The sequence below is a fragment of the Anoplolepis gracilipes genome, chromosome 17 (assembly GCF_047496725.1).
Source record: "Anoplolepis gracilipes chromosome 17, ASM4749672v1, whole genome shotgun sequence".
Classification (NCBI taxonomy): domain Eukaryota; kingdom Metazoa; phylum Arthropoda; class Insecta; order Hymenoptera; family Formicidae; genus Anoplolepis; species Anoplolepis gracilipes.
The window spans coordinates 614,783-628,595 of record NC_132986.1 but is presented as its reverse complement, the minus strand read 5'-3'; the positions used below and the strand labels follow the sequence as shown (position 1 = coordinate 628,595).

Here is a 13,813-nt window from a genome sequence, read left to right as displayed (position 1 = left end):
ATATTATTATATCTACACATCTTGCATTTTTATATATTTGCTTTAAATATATAAAAAAACAATGTGTGAGACACAAAGAATTAAATATAAATATCAGATGGATCAGTCTAATCTGATCCTTTATCATCATTTATTCAGGTTTGATAGTCGATTGATGATAAAACGTCGTTATCGCTCGTCACGCGTTATAGCTAGTTTCTTCCTTACAGTCTACCGAAAAAGAAGTTTAGTGTGAACCGCGATACTGCATTATGTCTTATGCGTATGACACATTTATGGTAAGCATCGTTATAATACGAAGAGAACGTTTACTTTCGTCTCTGTCTACTATGAGCGCACACGGAATCACTGTAGAATATTTAACTGTCCGGTACTCGTGGCATAGATCATCCCTTGACCCGGCTGCGGCGCCCATCTAATGCAGTTTAGGCTGTTGATGTAGGAGGTTTCCCGGCTACTTTGTAGCAATTCTCGAATAAGCACCATACTTTCTCTGTTACGTTTAATGTCCAGCTCGGTTCTCATTCGTACTCGCCAATTCGGCCTGTAACTGCTGACTAAACTGGCAACATTATTGTTGTTTCGTCTCGGGATAGTATTTGTAGAAATGTTATCATCGAGAATCTCGACGTCAGAGGAATCATATGAAGATTCCACAGTCGAATCCGTCGACGAGACATTTTTCTCGTCGTCAAGTTGCTTCTCCTTTAACTTGTAGATTAGAGCCATTGGAAATGGCCTGGCGGGGATATGAACTCTGCGTCCCAAACCTACTAAGAGATGTTGTTGCGTTGGTGACATCGAGACAGAAACTACAGTTTGATCAATTTTCGTCGAATAAATCCTTTCTCCTAGTGTTTCCCACTGCAGACTGTAAATACCTAAGCACAATAAATCACATGCATAATTTTATCTTTTCACAAAAATATTTTATTTAATTTATATCTGATGTGAAAAATTACACAGAAAAAAATTAATTAATTTAATTTTTATTATATTATTCTAATATATAAAGTTACAATAGTATAACCTTTGAAAACTTGTTGTTTAAAAATAGTTTCCTACAAGAGGTGTTACTGAAGTGAAAACGATGTGATACAAAAATAAAAGAAAAATTATTTCTTTAATATAAAAAAAGCACTAAGTCATATGCGTTTGTTAAAAAAATTGTTAGTATTTTGATTTCTATATGACATCTATATATTTCATTTATACACATTAAAATATAAAATATATATAAAACATAATTAAATTATAACAAAATAGAATTATTGATATGATAGGAAGAGAATTCTACGTGAAAAATGACACTCAAAAATATAAAATAAAATCTTTTTAATTAATATTTTAAATAATATATTTTCTTTAATTTTAAGCTCGTGTGCATAACGTTCAATGATTGCATGATCAATTTATTTTAACACTACATAAACACGCTTTACAACAAGCTTTACATAAACAAAAACAATATTATATTTAAGAAAAAATAGAAATAATTTTCATATATTTTAACATTAAACAATTTGTGTTAATCCAAATTATCTAAATTTAAAATTAAATAATATTTTTTTAAATAAAATTATTAGTTCTAATTACATCATTAAAAATGAATCAATATATATTTATTACCTAACATGGTGGTCACATTAATACGACCCGATGGCAAAAGAGTTGCTAGCAACTTTCCATCTGTGGATATATCGATACAGGCATCATTATGAATCTTACACTCGCGCACCACAACGTTTTTGTCAGCTGAAAAATCGTATTAGCTCAATGGCATATCATATAACGATATACAGAGTGTAATAATTTATATTTTCATTTTTACTCACGATCCGTAATATCAGGTATATCACCATTCGAAAAGTCCCAGGCTTGTACTCGATAACTCTGCACTTCCAACGCTGAATTGAACGACATACCCACTGGTATACTTTCTAAGAAATAATTTGTGTATCTTCATATATATATTAAAGATTTTTTTTAGATGATGCTACAGAGAGTGATTCTTAATTAATAGTGATTTTAAACATAAAAAAAATAAGATGCCAAGAAGACATATAATTTTTTAACGTTTTTTTCTTTATAAAATTTTGCTTTTAAAAAAATTATTTTTGGAAATCAGATAATATTAATATTTTTTATTACTTTGAGATTTGCATAACTTGAATTAACATGAAAAAATTGTTGAGTGCTAGCTATAAAATTAAACAACTCACTGTCTTAAAAAATGATAGAAAATATTTAAAATTTGCAAACATATTCTTTGTGTGTATCATAAAATGCTATTTTTGGCATTAATTATTTTTAATTTGTTGATAAAAAATATTATACTTCTATTCTCTTACTTTGATAAATCTGTTGACAGATAGAGTGTTCTATCAATATCAAAATTATGCACAAGTTTAAAATAGAGAAAGTATATTCATTTTCCGATTTTTTAAATTCCAAACATTTGATTAATTGAAAATAAATCTTTACATAAGAAAATATTATTTTTTGTACTTTTTATTTATTCTTCTTGTGTAAAATTATTCTCTTTCTAATTGTGCCAATAAGAGATTACTTTGTAGCGACATGTATCTACTTCAGAAAAAAACATAATAAATTACCAATTTGGTAATTGGTAATACCAATGTCCAAATAATCATTATCATTTCCAGGTTCTTGTCCTCCCTCTCCATTTCCTCCTCCTCCTCCTCCTCCTGCACTACCAGGTCCATCGTCACCACCGCCACCATCGCCATCGCCACCACCGCCACCACTACTGCTACTGCTACTACCGTTACCACCACCAGGATTGCCAGCAGCACCTTCTCCACTTCGTGATCCTCCATTAGCCGTGAGTTCAGAATAACGAGGTATAAAAACAGGTCCAAATCGATTGCGCCAGAATGCCAATACCTAAGAGATTTAACAATAGAAAATAACACATATCAAGAATCTAAATATCTTTTTTTCATCATGATTAAATTATTCATCAATTCAAAGTGATTTATAAAAATGAATGTGTTTTGTAAATCACACATTATTTTTGTGAATTAGATATTAAAAATTAATCGTCGAGCAATAATGGACTATGTGAACAATCCATTAATTGCAGATCATATATATGTATAAAACTAGAATTTAATGTACTGTACCCTATTTCTGCTATTGTTCGGCACTCCAATCCAACCTACTCCGGGTTGTACTGTCGGTTCGTTTGTCCGAACGTTGTTTCTATTGTCGCTATTGTTATGGAGGAAATTATTAATTAAGTACGGAGGAAGCATATGCGGCGACATAATTGGTGCGTCTCTTCTTCGAAGATGACCGGAAAAGTCGAAATCATTCACAGGCACGCTGTTCACTTGCAATTCGGGCACGTTAAATTCTCGTCGAAGGGACGCGCCTCCCCTACCGAAAAATCTGCGATTGTTAGGCGCGCTCAAATAATTCGCGTCGGAATTGCCATATCGGCGCTCAAACGACGCCGAGTTTGTGTCACGCGCATATTGACGGGCCCACCGAGGTCTCTGCTGCGAGGATCTAATGCTGCTTTGTTCGTCTCCCGATGAAGAGACGTAACTCCTCCAACTTTCATTAAGAGTGGTATTCCTTTCTTGGGAGTTTCTCGATTCATAAGCGCGTCTTCTCATCGCCGGTTCGGATACCGTGGCATTTCTATAATTCCGTCGATAGCTGTCATTGAAGTTTCGCGATTCGCGCGAGTTATGCGCAGCGTCGATTATTCGATTCTCAACTCCCGTCCTGACCTCGTCGTTGTCGATCGAACTGCTGCTCTGGATTCTTTCTACGATACTCTGTACCTCCGCTGACAAAGCGTGCTCGGAGGTCGAATGCCGATTATCTTCGCTTTGAGCGTTATCGTCGTAATTGCTGTCATCGCCATTGTCGTTGTTAGGTGCAGCTACTACAGGATCACTTTGATTCTCGGGCAAATTATTGTTACTGTTTTGTGTTCTCTGGCGAAACAGTTGCTTCAATTGTTGCGCCATAAGGCAGAAACGTCTATTTCTGTTTATCGAGAAAAGATCCTCCGCGGACTCCAGGCTAGATGTACTCGGTGCATTGCGAATACTCCATTCTCTATCCGTATTTCGTCTTGACGCGTTATCGTTTCCGCGATTATTCTCCGTCTGTAAACTGCTGTCGACACTGTTACTGCGCGCTTCCTCGTTCTGGTTGTTGACCGATAAATCGGTAGTGAAAGACCTATATTGACTAGATTCCAGTTCACGTCTCGTTATCACTAACTGTGCTAGCAGCAAGTCTGTTAGCTCCAGGGCCAAATGTAATAGCACATACAGTTCTAAAAAAAAAGTAGAAAATGTAAAGTGTTTTCAATATAAAATTTCACACTTCGAAAAATAAATTTAAGTTTAAATTTGAATTTTTTTAATTAAATTTAATTTTTAAACTTTATTTAAGCTCAAAAATATAATGAAAAATATTCAAAATTTCTTTGCGAGGCTTTATTACTAGTGTATAAAAACAATTTATCCTATTTAATTTTTGCAATATTTACTTTATTACTTTATTTGCAATTTTTACTTTTTTAAAATATTATTTTTGCAGTTCTATACAACCTATGTTTTATATATGATTTTGTAATCTTTTATAATATGTATTAAACTTACTATACATTTGTTCATAAAGAACATTGCTTTGGGAGCCATTTCCTGATCTTGTTACTTCAAAGAATTGAATCAGAGATCTCACCATCAAGCCAAGAACTTGTCTGAAACAACGTTTATTCACATTAACATATGTTGATTATTCATGATTCTATTCATCTATATAACAAATATTTGTGTATATAGCATATACTCGATATTTAATGTTATTTAGTTTATAATATTATAATAAATATATTATATTTTGATATATTATATATCAATAAAATTAAAAGTATGATTGAATTAATATCATTCTTCACCTGGCTCTCAATCTTGTAGCTTCGCGAATTTCTTCCATTTCTCGATTGTCGTTGTCTCTATTAGTTTCTGATCGACGATTATCACCATCTGATCCTCTGTTATTGTTGCTGTTCCGAGCTAAAGCTCTCTGCTGTCGAACTAACGTTTCCAATCGTAGAATCATCTTTTGTAAATACTCAGACGTGTTCGAGCTTCGCGTTCTATCTATATCCGCATCTAAACAGTCGTTATTATTGCTGCTACTACTCTGGGATGCATTTCTACGTAAATTCCACGGTCTTCTGACATGCTCGCAATGACGAAACGGATTATTGGTCTGAGTTCTAAGATTTTGTCTCGTACCGCGATGCGACCTCAACAGAGACAACAGCTTTAAACGTCTGAAAAACAAAATATATTATTAGACAAAATTGTAGTAGGTTTAGAGAGATACGTAGTGTGTTTGCTTTTGTGTTTCTACAAACTAAAAATATAATTGTTTTAATATTTTTAAAATACCAAACACATTTCTTTAAAACATATCTGTATATCTTCAGAAGTACCTGAGATATTTCTGTTTACCACGTTGTCTACTACAATTATTAGCAGATGATTCGAGCGATGCAAAAGCTGAGTTCGTTCCATCTTGATTCGCTGAACCTTGTATAAGAGAATCAGCGTTGATATTATCATTATTGTTGTCATTATTGTTATTGTTAGCAGTTGCATCGTCCATTTCTGTGTAATTAGCATTCGTGTCTGATACTTGGGTCGATCTGCTAGAGCTGGCGCGATCAATGCTATTGACGAAACTCGAAATGCTGGGTAACGGTTCTGTGGTTGTCGTTATCGCGGTAACGGCCGGCAAATTGGAGTTGGCTCCGATATTCGATACAACGCTGGACATACTAGGTAATTGCACGTCGCCGTCGGATGTCAAATTGGCATACGTGTGATCGTCGTTTTTCGCTCGCGGCGCGACGTCGGTGACGTGAGAGTCGCAATTTTGGCAGCGTGACGTCAGCCGTGCGTACAGGCCGTCCAGCATTTCGTTCAGTTTGAGACGCTGCATCCGTCGTAATTCGGTGTCACTTGGCAACAAATTCGAAAGACTTATATTGGTCGTGCTCTCCTCGATGTTACGATTACCGGACGAAGGGGATTCGTCCTCGTAATTTCCATCAAGATCAGGAATTCCCCTCGAAGTTGACGGTTGACTCTGATCTATGTACGATCTGGCATCGCGATCACTCTCGCTGTTATTCTCTCTCTGATAATTCTCCAGAAGAGCTTTCTTAAAATTCTTCGCCGATTCATTTGATGAACTCGCACCCGACGTTGATGGACCAGGATTGTCTCTTTGCGCCTCCGTTTGATCATTGTTCTGCCTTTCTATTCGAACTGTCACGTGCAACGATCGTATTTGCCGTTGTAGATCTTCCCACATTTTGCGTACTTGACATAACTGAACTATCTCTAAGCGTGCTCTGTTAATAAAATTAAGAAAAATTATTATTTTCGTCTCAAAGTCAACAGGAGCAATGAAAAATGTTTCGTAACTGTATATTCAAATATAATTATTTTCTAATATTATCATTATTTTAATAATATTATTTTAATATTATTTTATTATTATTGTTATTTATTATTATTATTTTATTAGTTAATATATTTCATAAGAATATTCCAACTCTAATCTAATCCATTCATTTTATATTTATTCTAATTAATTAACAAAAACCACTTTTTCTTTAAAAAAAAAAAAAAAACTAATATGCAATGATTCTTCTAAAAGTTACGTTTTTGCAGTTATAATATTTTTTATTTCGTAGATTTTGATCATAACTTATGTCAAAATCCGCGAAAAATTTGACTGAAAAACATTTCAGGTAATTATTATGTTGTTTAACTTTAAAATGTTTATAGGTAAATTTTCGTTCAAAAATCACACTTTGATTTTGAATGCTGACCAGGTAGATCTCACTATAAGAGTTGTACTTTCTTACCGGCATAAACGATGCATATTGTCGATGTGACGACTAAGCAATTGAATTCCTTGCCGAACACCTAGTGAACTCTCTCTCGGATCTATATTGTCGGCACCGAGTATTATTGGATCTATATCGCTAGAATCAAGATTTGCGTCATCTCTATTTCGTTGATCCTGGTTTTGCTGCTGTTGCCTGTCCATCACTGTCGATCGAATGTTTTCGCGATCAGATTCTGTGTCAGCGATTCTTACTGCAATGGGATCGTTAACGTTTTCCGTCAATTCCACTGTACCTGAATTAGACATTTGCGAGTGAGCATCGTTATTAGAATCGCTGCCGGAGGGTATTTGATTTTGTTCTATTCTCTGGGATTGGTTTTCTCGCAAGCTTCTAAACGGAAACAACGGCGGTTGTTCATAGCGAGTAGGATTCGCAGATACAGGCGATAACAAGTGATTTCTTTGATCTCTATGTCTATCGTTGAAATTCTGATCTCCATTTTCCGATAAAGATCTCGGATTAGTTCGCTCGTTTGGTACATCGTTGGTATATTCAGAGTTTCTGCTTGAATTATCCAATTGTATCCATCGGCTGGTCCATCGACGAGAGTTTGAGTTGCTATTAGAATTTGTATCGTCTAAATTTGAGTCTGAATTACTATTCTCTTCAAGGAGCCAATATCCATTCTCCGAATCATCCAAGGATACTTGTTGCCCAGTGTTGTTATTTTCTACCCGATCCACGTGTAAATTTCGCTGGAAAGCATCCCAAAGCACTCTCCTGACTGAATTTCTAAATGTTAAAAATTTCGAATAAACATAAAAGAGGAAAAATTTCTTCTTATAAATAAATAAATAAATAAATATTACCAAAAAAGTACAATATATATCAAAGAAATATAATAGACCAAAGAAATTTATCCTTGCCTATTATTGAGCTCTTGAGACCTCGATGTTTCTTGCGAGCTTTGTGTGATTCTTGATGTTCTATTGTTCTGGACATTATTTCCGTTCGATTCGTTATTTAAATTGTCAGGGAAATTATTTCTGTCAGTTTCATCTACTCTAGAAGAACTAGCTGACGCCTCTTGATTCTGTGAGCTCGCTCGTTGCGTGGATTTGGGTACGTTTGGCTGAAACGCTGAGTGACTTGACACTGTAAAATTAGACGCACTGTTATGGGATGTCGATGCTTGCGCATAGCTTTCGTCGCTCGAAGATGAGCTATCGCCTGAAATAATAAATTTATAATCTAATAATAATAATAATAATAATAATAATAATAATAATAAAATATATGAAAATGTATTAATTTATATATAAAATAATTATTATATAATTATTAATATGTATAAAATAAAATAGGTATGCATATATTTCGGAAAAATAAATCGAAATATTTTGTAAGATCCTGATAATATGTCGAAATTTAGAAAAAATCTGTTCTTAAAAAATTTTGCATTTCTATTCACATTAAAATATTACCGATATAGGGATGTAACATTATTGGCCCCAATTTACGTTTTCGTCGCCTCGGCGGTTCGTCCTCTGTGTTTGTGGCGTCGAATCGTCTTCTTATGGCCCTCCCTGTATTTCTCGACAAAGTATTCGAAGTGTTCTCGGTACCACTCGCATTTTCGGGCCATACCGTGTTATTTTCTTCATTTTCTCTGACATCACTTGTGCTGGGGAATGCACTAGATTCGGAATGTAAATCATCGTGTATTCTCGAGGACAGCATCGATGATGCAGAACTGGTGCTGGGTAATTGTCCGTCGTTTGGCGTAAGCGCTCTCCATTCGGCATCGCTTAAATTCACCTGCGAAGGATCGGTCGCAATGTGACGATTTCGCGGCAGGAAACCGTACATCGCGAAATCGTCCCGCAATCGTTCGATCCTGGAACTTGTGTTAGTAAATTGCGCCTCCATATTGTTGAGCGCTTCGATCTCGTCGTTGAGAGCATTGCGAAGTAACTGGAGGCGAGTATTACGGTTGTTGGAATACTCGAATAAAGTTGTCGTCTGCCGTTGCAATCTCTCTCGCAATCTCTGCAATCGCACCAGGCACGAACTGTTATTCTCGGCAGCGGCATTCAGAGCCTCCCTCAAATTATGAAGGGTGGTTCCGATCTCTTCCTGCTCACAACGTTCCACCAATAATCGCTGATATCGTTGTAGATGCCTCTCCAGATTGCTGTTATTAGCTTGAGCGCTGGAATTCAATTCGTTTCTTAATCTTCGTATGGATGATTCAGTTGCCGCCGACGATTCGTTTCTGTTATTATTAGATTCTTCCGAATTAGCCGATGTTTCTGGCATATCCATGGGGTCTGTGCCACGATCGATCTTTAAACAAAATTGACATTTTATTTTCTTAATACAAATTGCATTTAAAAAATTTTGTTTTATTGTAAAATTAGATAATAACATGTGTTTGTATATCTATATCTCACCGTATCTCTGTTTCTGGAAATGTTAAAGTAACGTCTTACGAGCGTCACATATTGATCGACGAGATTTCTGTAGCATAAATTGATCCTCCTCTCTGGATCTCTCCTTCCGTGCAATCTATCATCCTCGAACACGTTGTTCCATCGCTCGTACAATGTGTCCCTAAAGTGAGAAGCGTTCGTCGCGTTGGGTTCTCGATCACGACTCCTCAAGGAACTGGTGCTCGGAAAATCGTCGTCGTTGCTGTCGTCCGATATGTTCTCGATATTGTCCGCATTCACCGGATTGCTGGGCGGGCGAGGAGGATTTCTCGTGACATTCGGCGAAGATGTAGCTTCGTTAGTCTGATTCAGTTCTACATCGTAAGGCAGAAAACTATTACGACGAATCTCAATTGTTACAGTACCGGATGGAGTACTTGAAGAATGAGCATTGTTACGAAACGACATAGCGGTTCTAAGGTGCTCATGATGTCTGTCGTTGCATCTACGATGGCACGAAGGCCATCGTAGCATAGATATTGTACCTTCGGATAGATTACGTCGCCGTTGAAATCGCGCCTCTTCCTGCCGTCCTGTACCGTTCCTGAACTGATGATTGGTGAATCGCGAGAAGCTGGACATTTCGTGACCTCTGCGCATAAACAGATACGCACTGAAAAGATTTCTATTCAAATTTCGTACACTTTCCGACAATCTTTATTTTAATTTTGCATCGTATAATTTATACCGGGAAGTTCTATCTAGAGTGTGACTATCCGTCGACCCTCTTCCATAGGAACCATGATTCCACAAGTGCCAAGGTGAAAGCTCAATATCCGGGAGGCTTTGTCGCGGCTGAGACCTAAAATTCCTCTCAAAATTCCTATTGGGAAGAGGGAATTTATATAATTCATATATATAACACAATATTCATCGCTCAGTTAACATAGTATCTTAAAATTTTAATTTTAAATAAAACTATGAAAAAGCATGTTTACAATATGTGTGACGAACAGCGGATATATCTAAAATCTATTTTTATGTGCAATATGTACAAAATTCTAGTGTTCTTACTTACATTAAACTAGTTCGAAGTAATTGTCCTACGGGAGCCCGATCCCATTGCGGTTGAACTTGTGGCGTATTTGCAATTCCTGTGATTAGTTTTCTTCCTAAATTGTCAAAAGCTACATATCTGTAATTTTTATAAAGCCGTCAAATATTGAGCTGTATAAAATAATCTAAAATAAGTCGAAGAATTTAGAAACACATACAGTACCTATAATAAAAATTAATTTGTAATATTTCTTATCTATATCAACATCTAAAATAATAAGCACACGAGAATATTGACAAGATAAATAAATATTACAAATTGCATATGATTAGCAGAAGTAAAATAATCTGCTACTAACATTGAATTGATTGATAAAACATATTTTTTGTCTATTTATACAAATATTGTATATCCCTATAGAAAGAAAATACTGTGAAAAGAACATAAATTGTTCTTATGTGCTATTCTCACAATATTTTTTTTCTGTCACACTAGACATTATACAATCTCATTTAAGATGTAGATACCTCACTTTTTCCTTGTCAGTCTTTGTAGCAGCTACAGCAAAAGGTTGAGACTTACTCCAGTCCCAAAAATGAATTTCATTGTATGTTGCTATAACCAATAATCTTTTAAATGGATGGAACGCAAGAGAAGCGATAACGGTATGGCTATCAGCATTCCAAATTTCACTACCACCCTATATAAACAAACTCATGTTACAAATCTTTAGATCCACACTTTCATGTTTAACATTATCTTTTAATTTAATATTCAAAGAAATTATGTAGTTAAAGAACCTGTACGTACGCTTAAATCCCATACACGAACTTGACCCCCCAAACAGCCGGACGCTAAAATCTGACTGGAGGATGGATGGAAAGCTATGCACCACGGAGTACGTGGATGTCCAGACAGAATTCTAATATTCCTTCCCGTCGAAATTTCCGTGATATAAACATTGTGATTTCCATGTGTAGATGCCACCATAGTCCTAAATTTTATTATTTTGTATATAATAATAAAATTTTATATATAATCCCATAACATCCTATAATTTTGTATATAATCCAACACTGCGCATGAAAAAAAAAAAAAAAAAAAAAAAAAAGAAAAAAAAACTACCACCTATTACTATGTGCATATTATATCCTTTTCTAATAATATTACTTTCAGAAAGTATCTGACTTTATTTTTTTTCTCAAAAATCACTTCGAGAAGGGAAACTTATCACAGGTTGGTAGTGGATCTACCTATGCATTCACTGTCAAACTGTGATGAGTTTCGCTTTTCTAATCTAACTAGTTTTTGAACAAAAAAAAATAAGATCAGATATTTTTTAAAGATAGTATCTTCTAATAATTATGATAAAGTATGTTACTGTATTTAGCTTTTGTATCTTACCCATCAGGACTGAAAACCATCAAAAATGTGGCTCTAGGAACACCAGGTAAACTACATTTCTATAAATAAACAAATAATACTGTTTCTCTTGCGCTACATAATACAGAGTATCCGAGAATGAATGATGAAGTTTCGATCGATTGTTATAAATACCATAAACTGAATTATTACTGATATGAATTTTTTACTAATAATCAGTAAATTTAAGTTTTATTACCTGTTCAGTGAATTTCGACACGTGTCCCATTAACTGCATGGCACATATCAAAAAATTCAACACTCTTCAATCTCTACGATTATGGGAATTATATCAGATGTTCTGAATCAAGAAGTTGAAGAGCGTTGATATTATTATAGTAGAAAAACTTCATATCAATATTCAGTTTTTATTATTTATAAAAATCGATAGAAACTCTACCATTCATTCTCAGATACTCTATATTTAATATCAGATACATCTCATTAACTTAGCCACCAAGAAAATTGATAAAACTTTATTGCTGCTATCCATTTTATCAGACAAGATTTATTGTTGTTATTATATACATCTATTTGACTCTCAAAAATAAAAGATCTCATAACTGGAAGTAAACACTAGTAAAGTTATATAATATAATAACATGTATTACGTTATATAAATACATACCAATTCTTTATGATCTCTTAGTACTAGGTTCGCTTCAGCTATTGGCTCCAATTCACGCGTACTAGTTTTATGCGTTGTGTGTAATCCAAAATCTCTCAGCATTAAATTGCGCAATATATTGCGTGATTTGCCACAATGGAGCAATTCTGGTCTCTTCTTAACCTTCCCCATTTAGGAAGATTGTCCTTACAAGCTTTCTGAATGAAACACAAACTTCATCATAAGTTTATATAGCTATATATAGAATAAATCTTCTATTTAAAATATAAATAATTTTGAATCTTCTAATATAAATAATCTTGACATATATTCTGCAATAATTTATTCTTTAACTTTATAAATATTTTTCATTTTATTATATTTTATTACTACATAAAATTTTTCTGCTTTCATAGGTTCTTTTTTTATTTTATATATGTATATATATATTTTATATAAAAATTATACATACATTCAGTTAATGAAATTTTGTTGTAATGAAAAAGAAGAGAATTAATAAACATTTTCAATTAGCAAAATAACGTCTTGTCAAAATATCCCGATTTATAAGATTATAAGGTAGGTTAGGCTCGAAAGTGTCCATCCTAATCATAATAAAATTTCGACAATGCAATTAGACGGAAGAGATAACGATTAATGCGTAGCTTATATATATTATAATACGATCGGCGATTAAGGGCGTTAATGAGGTCGATTACGTCGAGATAAGCTAATTGCACACTGATCGCTGGAAGCAACGCGTCGCTTTGAAATGGAAACAGCAGCGAACAAATCGGGGTGAATTGACGGTTGTCGCGTAGTTGACACATTTTGCCGCCTCTCTTCTACAGAAAAACGTCACTTTACCTGCGAGAGTTATCGTTCTTGTTGGAACGAGGGACATGGGGGGGAAAAATATGCGTTTCACTCCACGTATATGTTAAATTGTACCCCCGATCGCGTATTCTACCGAAACATCGTCTCGTCCTCCATTAGCTCCATTCGAACTAATACATACACGAAATATACTGAATCAGCGAGAGTCGAAGCTCTGTTTTCGCGACCGATTAAATTCGTCGCGCATCGCTAGATGACGTTTGCGCAACGCTAATCTTGCACGATCTTTTTTGTATATACAGTAATATATGTGTAATAAATAATTAAAATATATTTATTTTCTTGTTTCTCCTTTCTTTACAAAATTTTTATTTTAAAATAAAAACAATTTTTAAAATCTTGAGTGTCGAATTGAAAAATAAATATTAAATTTTCTTTTTTTTTTATAGTTACTTTATATATACACATATATATTTTTCTTTTTATTTTAATAATTATAAAAAATAATTTAAAAAGTAAAAACTATTGCAAGTTTTTACTTT

At 34.3% G+C, this 13,813-nt stretch overlaps 1 protein-coding gene across 8 annotated transcripts; it reads right to left on the bottom strand.

Annotated features, from left to right (window-relative positions):
* Positions 1–316: 316 nt before the first annotated feature.
* Positions 317–13,506, bottom strand: LOC140675018 (uncharacterized). 8 transcript variants are annotated; one of them, XM_072909008.1, is made up of 21 exons: positions 13,302–13,505; positions 12,907–13,039; positions 12,456–12,652; positions 11,810–11,868; positions 11,216–11,399; positions 10,933–11,105; positions 10,427–10,543; positions 10,097–10,231; positions 9,894–10,021; positions 9,370–9,722; positions 8,401–9,262; positions 7,843–8,146; positions 6,932–7,708; positions 5,489–6,412; positions 4,946–5,326; positions 4,647–4,747; positions 3,147–4,318; positions 2,616–2,907; positions 1,836–1,940; positions 1,630–1,755; positions 317–881 (listed from the first exon to the last, which is right to left on the bottom strand). In XM_072909008.1, the coding sequence occupies exons 3-21, from the start codon at positions 12,624–12,626 to the stop codon at positions 346–348; spliced, it is 6,900 nt and encodes a 2,299-aa protein (XP_072765109.1). In that variant the 5' UTR covers positions 12,627–12,652; positions 12,907–13,039; positions 13,302–13,505; the 3' UTR covers positions 317–345. The 8 variants fall into 8 exon arrangements, with proteins under 8 accessions (XP_072765109.1, XP_072765114.1, XP_072765107.1 ...); XM_072909013.1 differs by lacking the exon at positions 12,907–13,039 and having other exon boundaries at positions 7,843–8,071; positions 8,437–9,262; positions 13,302–13,506; XM_072909006.1 differs by lacking the exon at positions 12,907–13,039.
* Between the last annotated feature and the right edge of the window lie 307 nt (positions 13,507–13,813).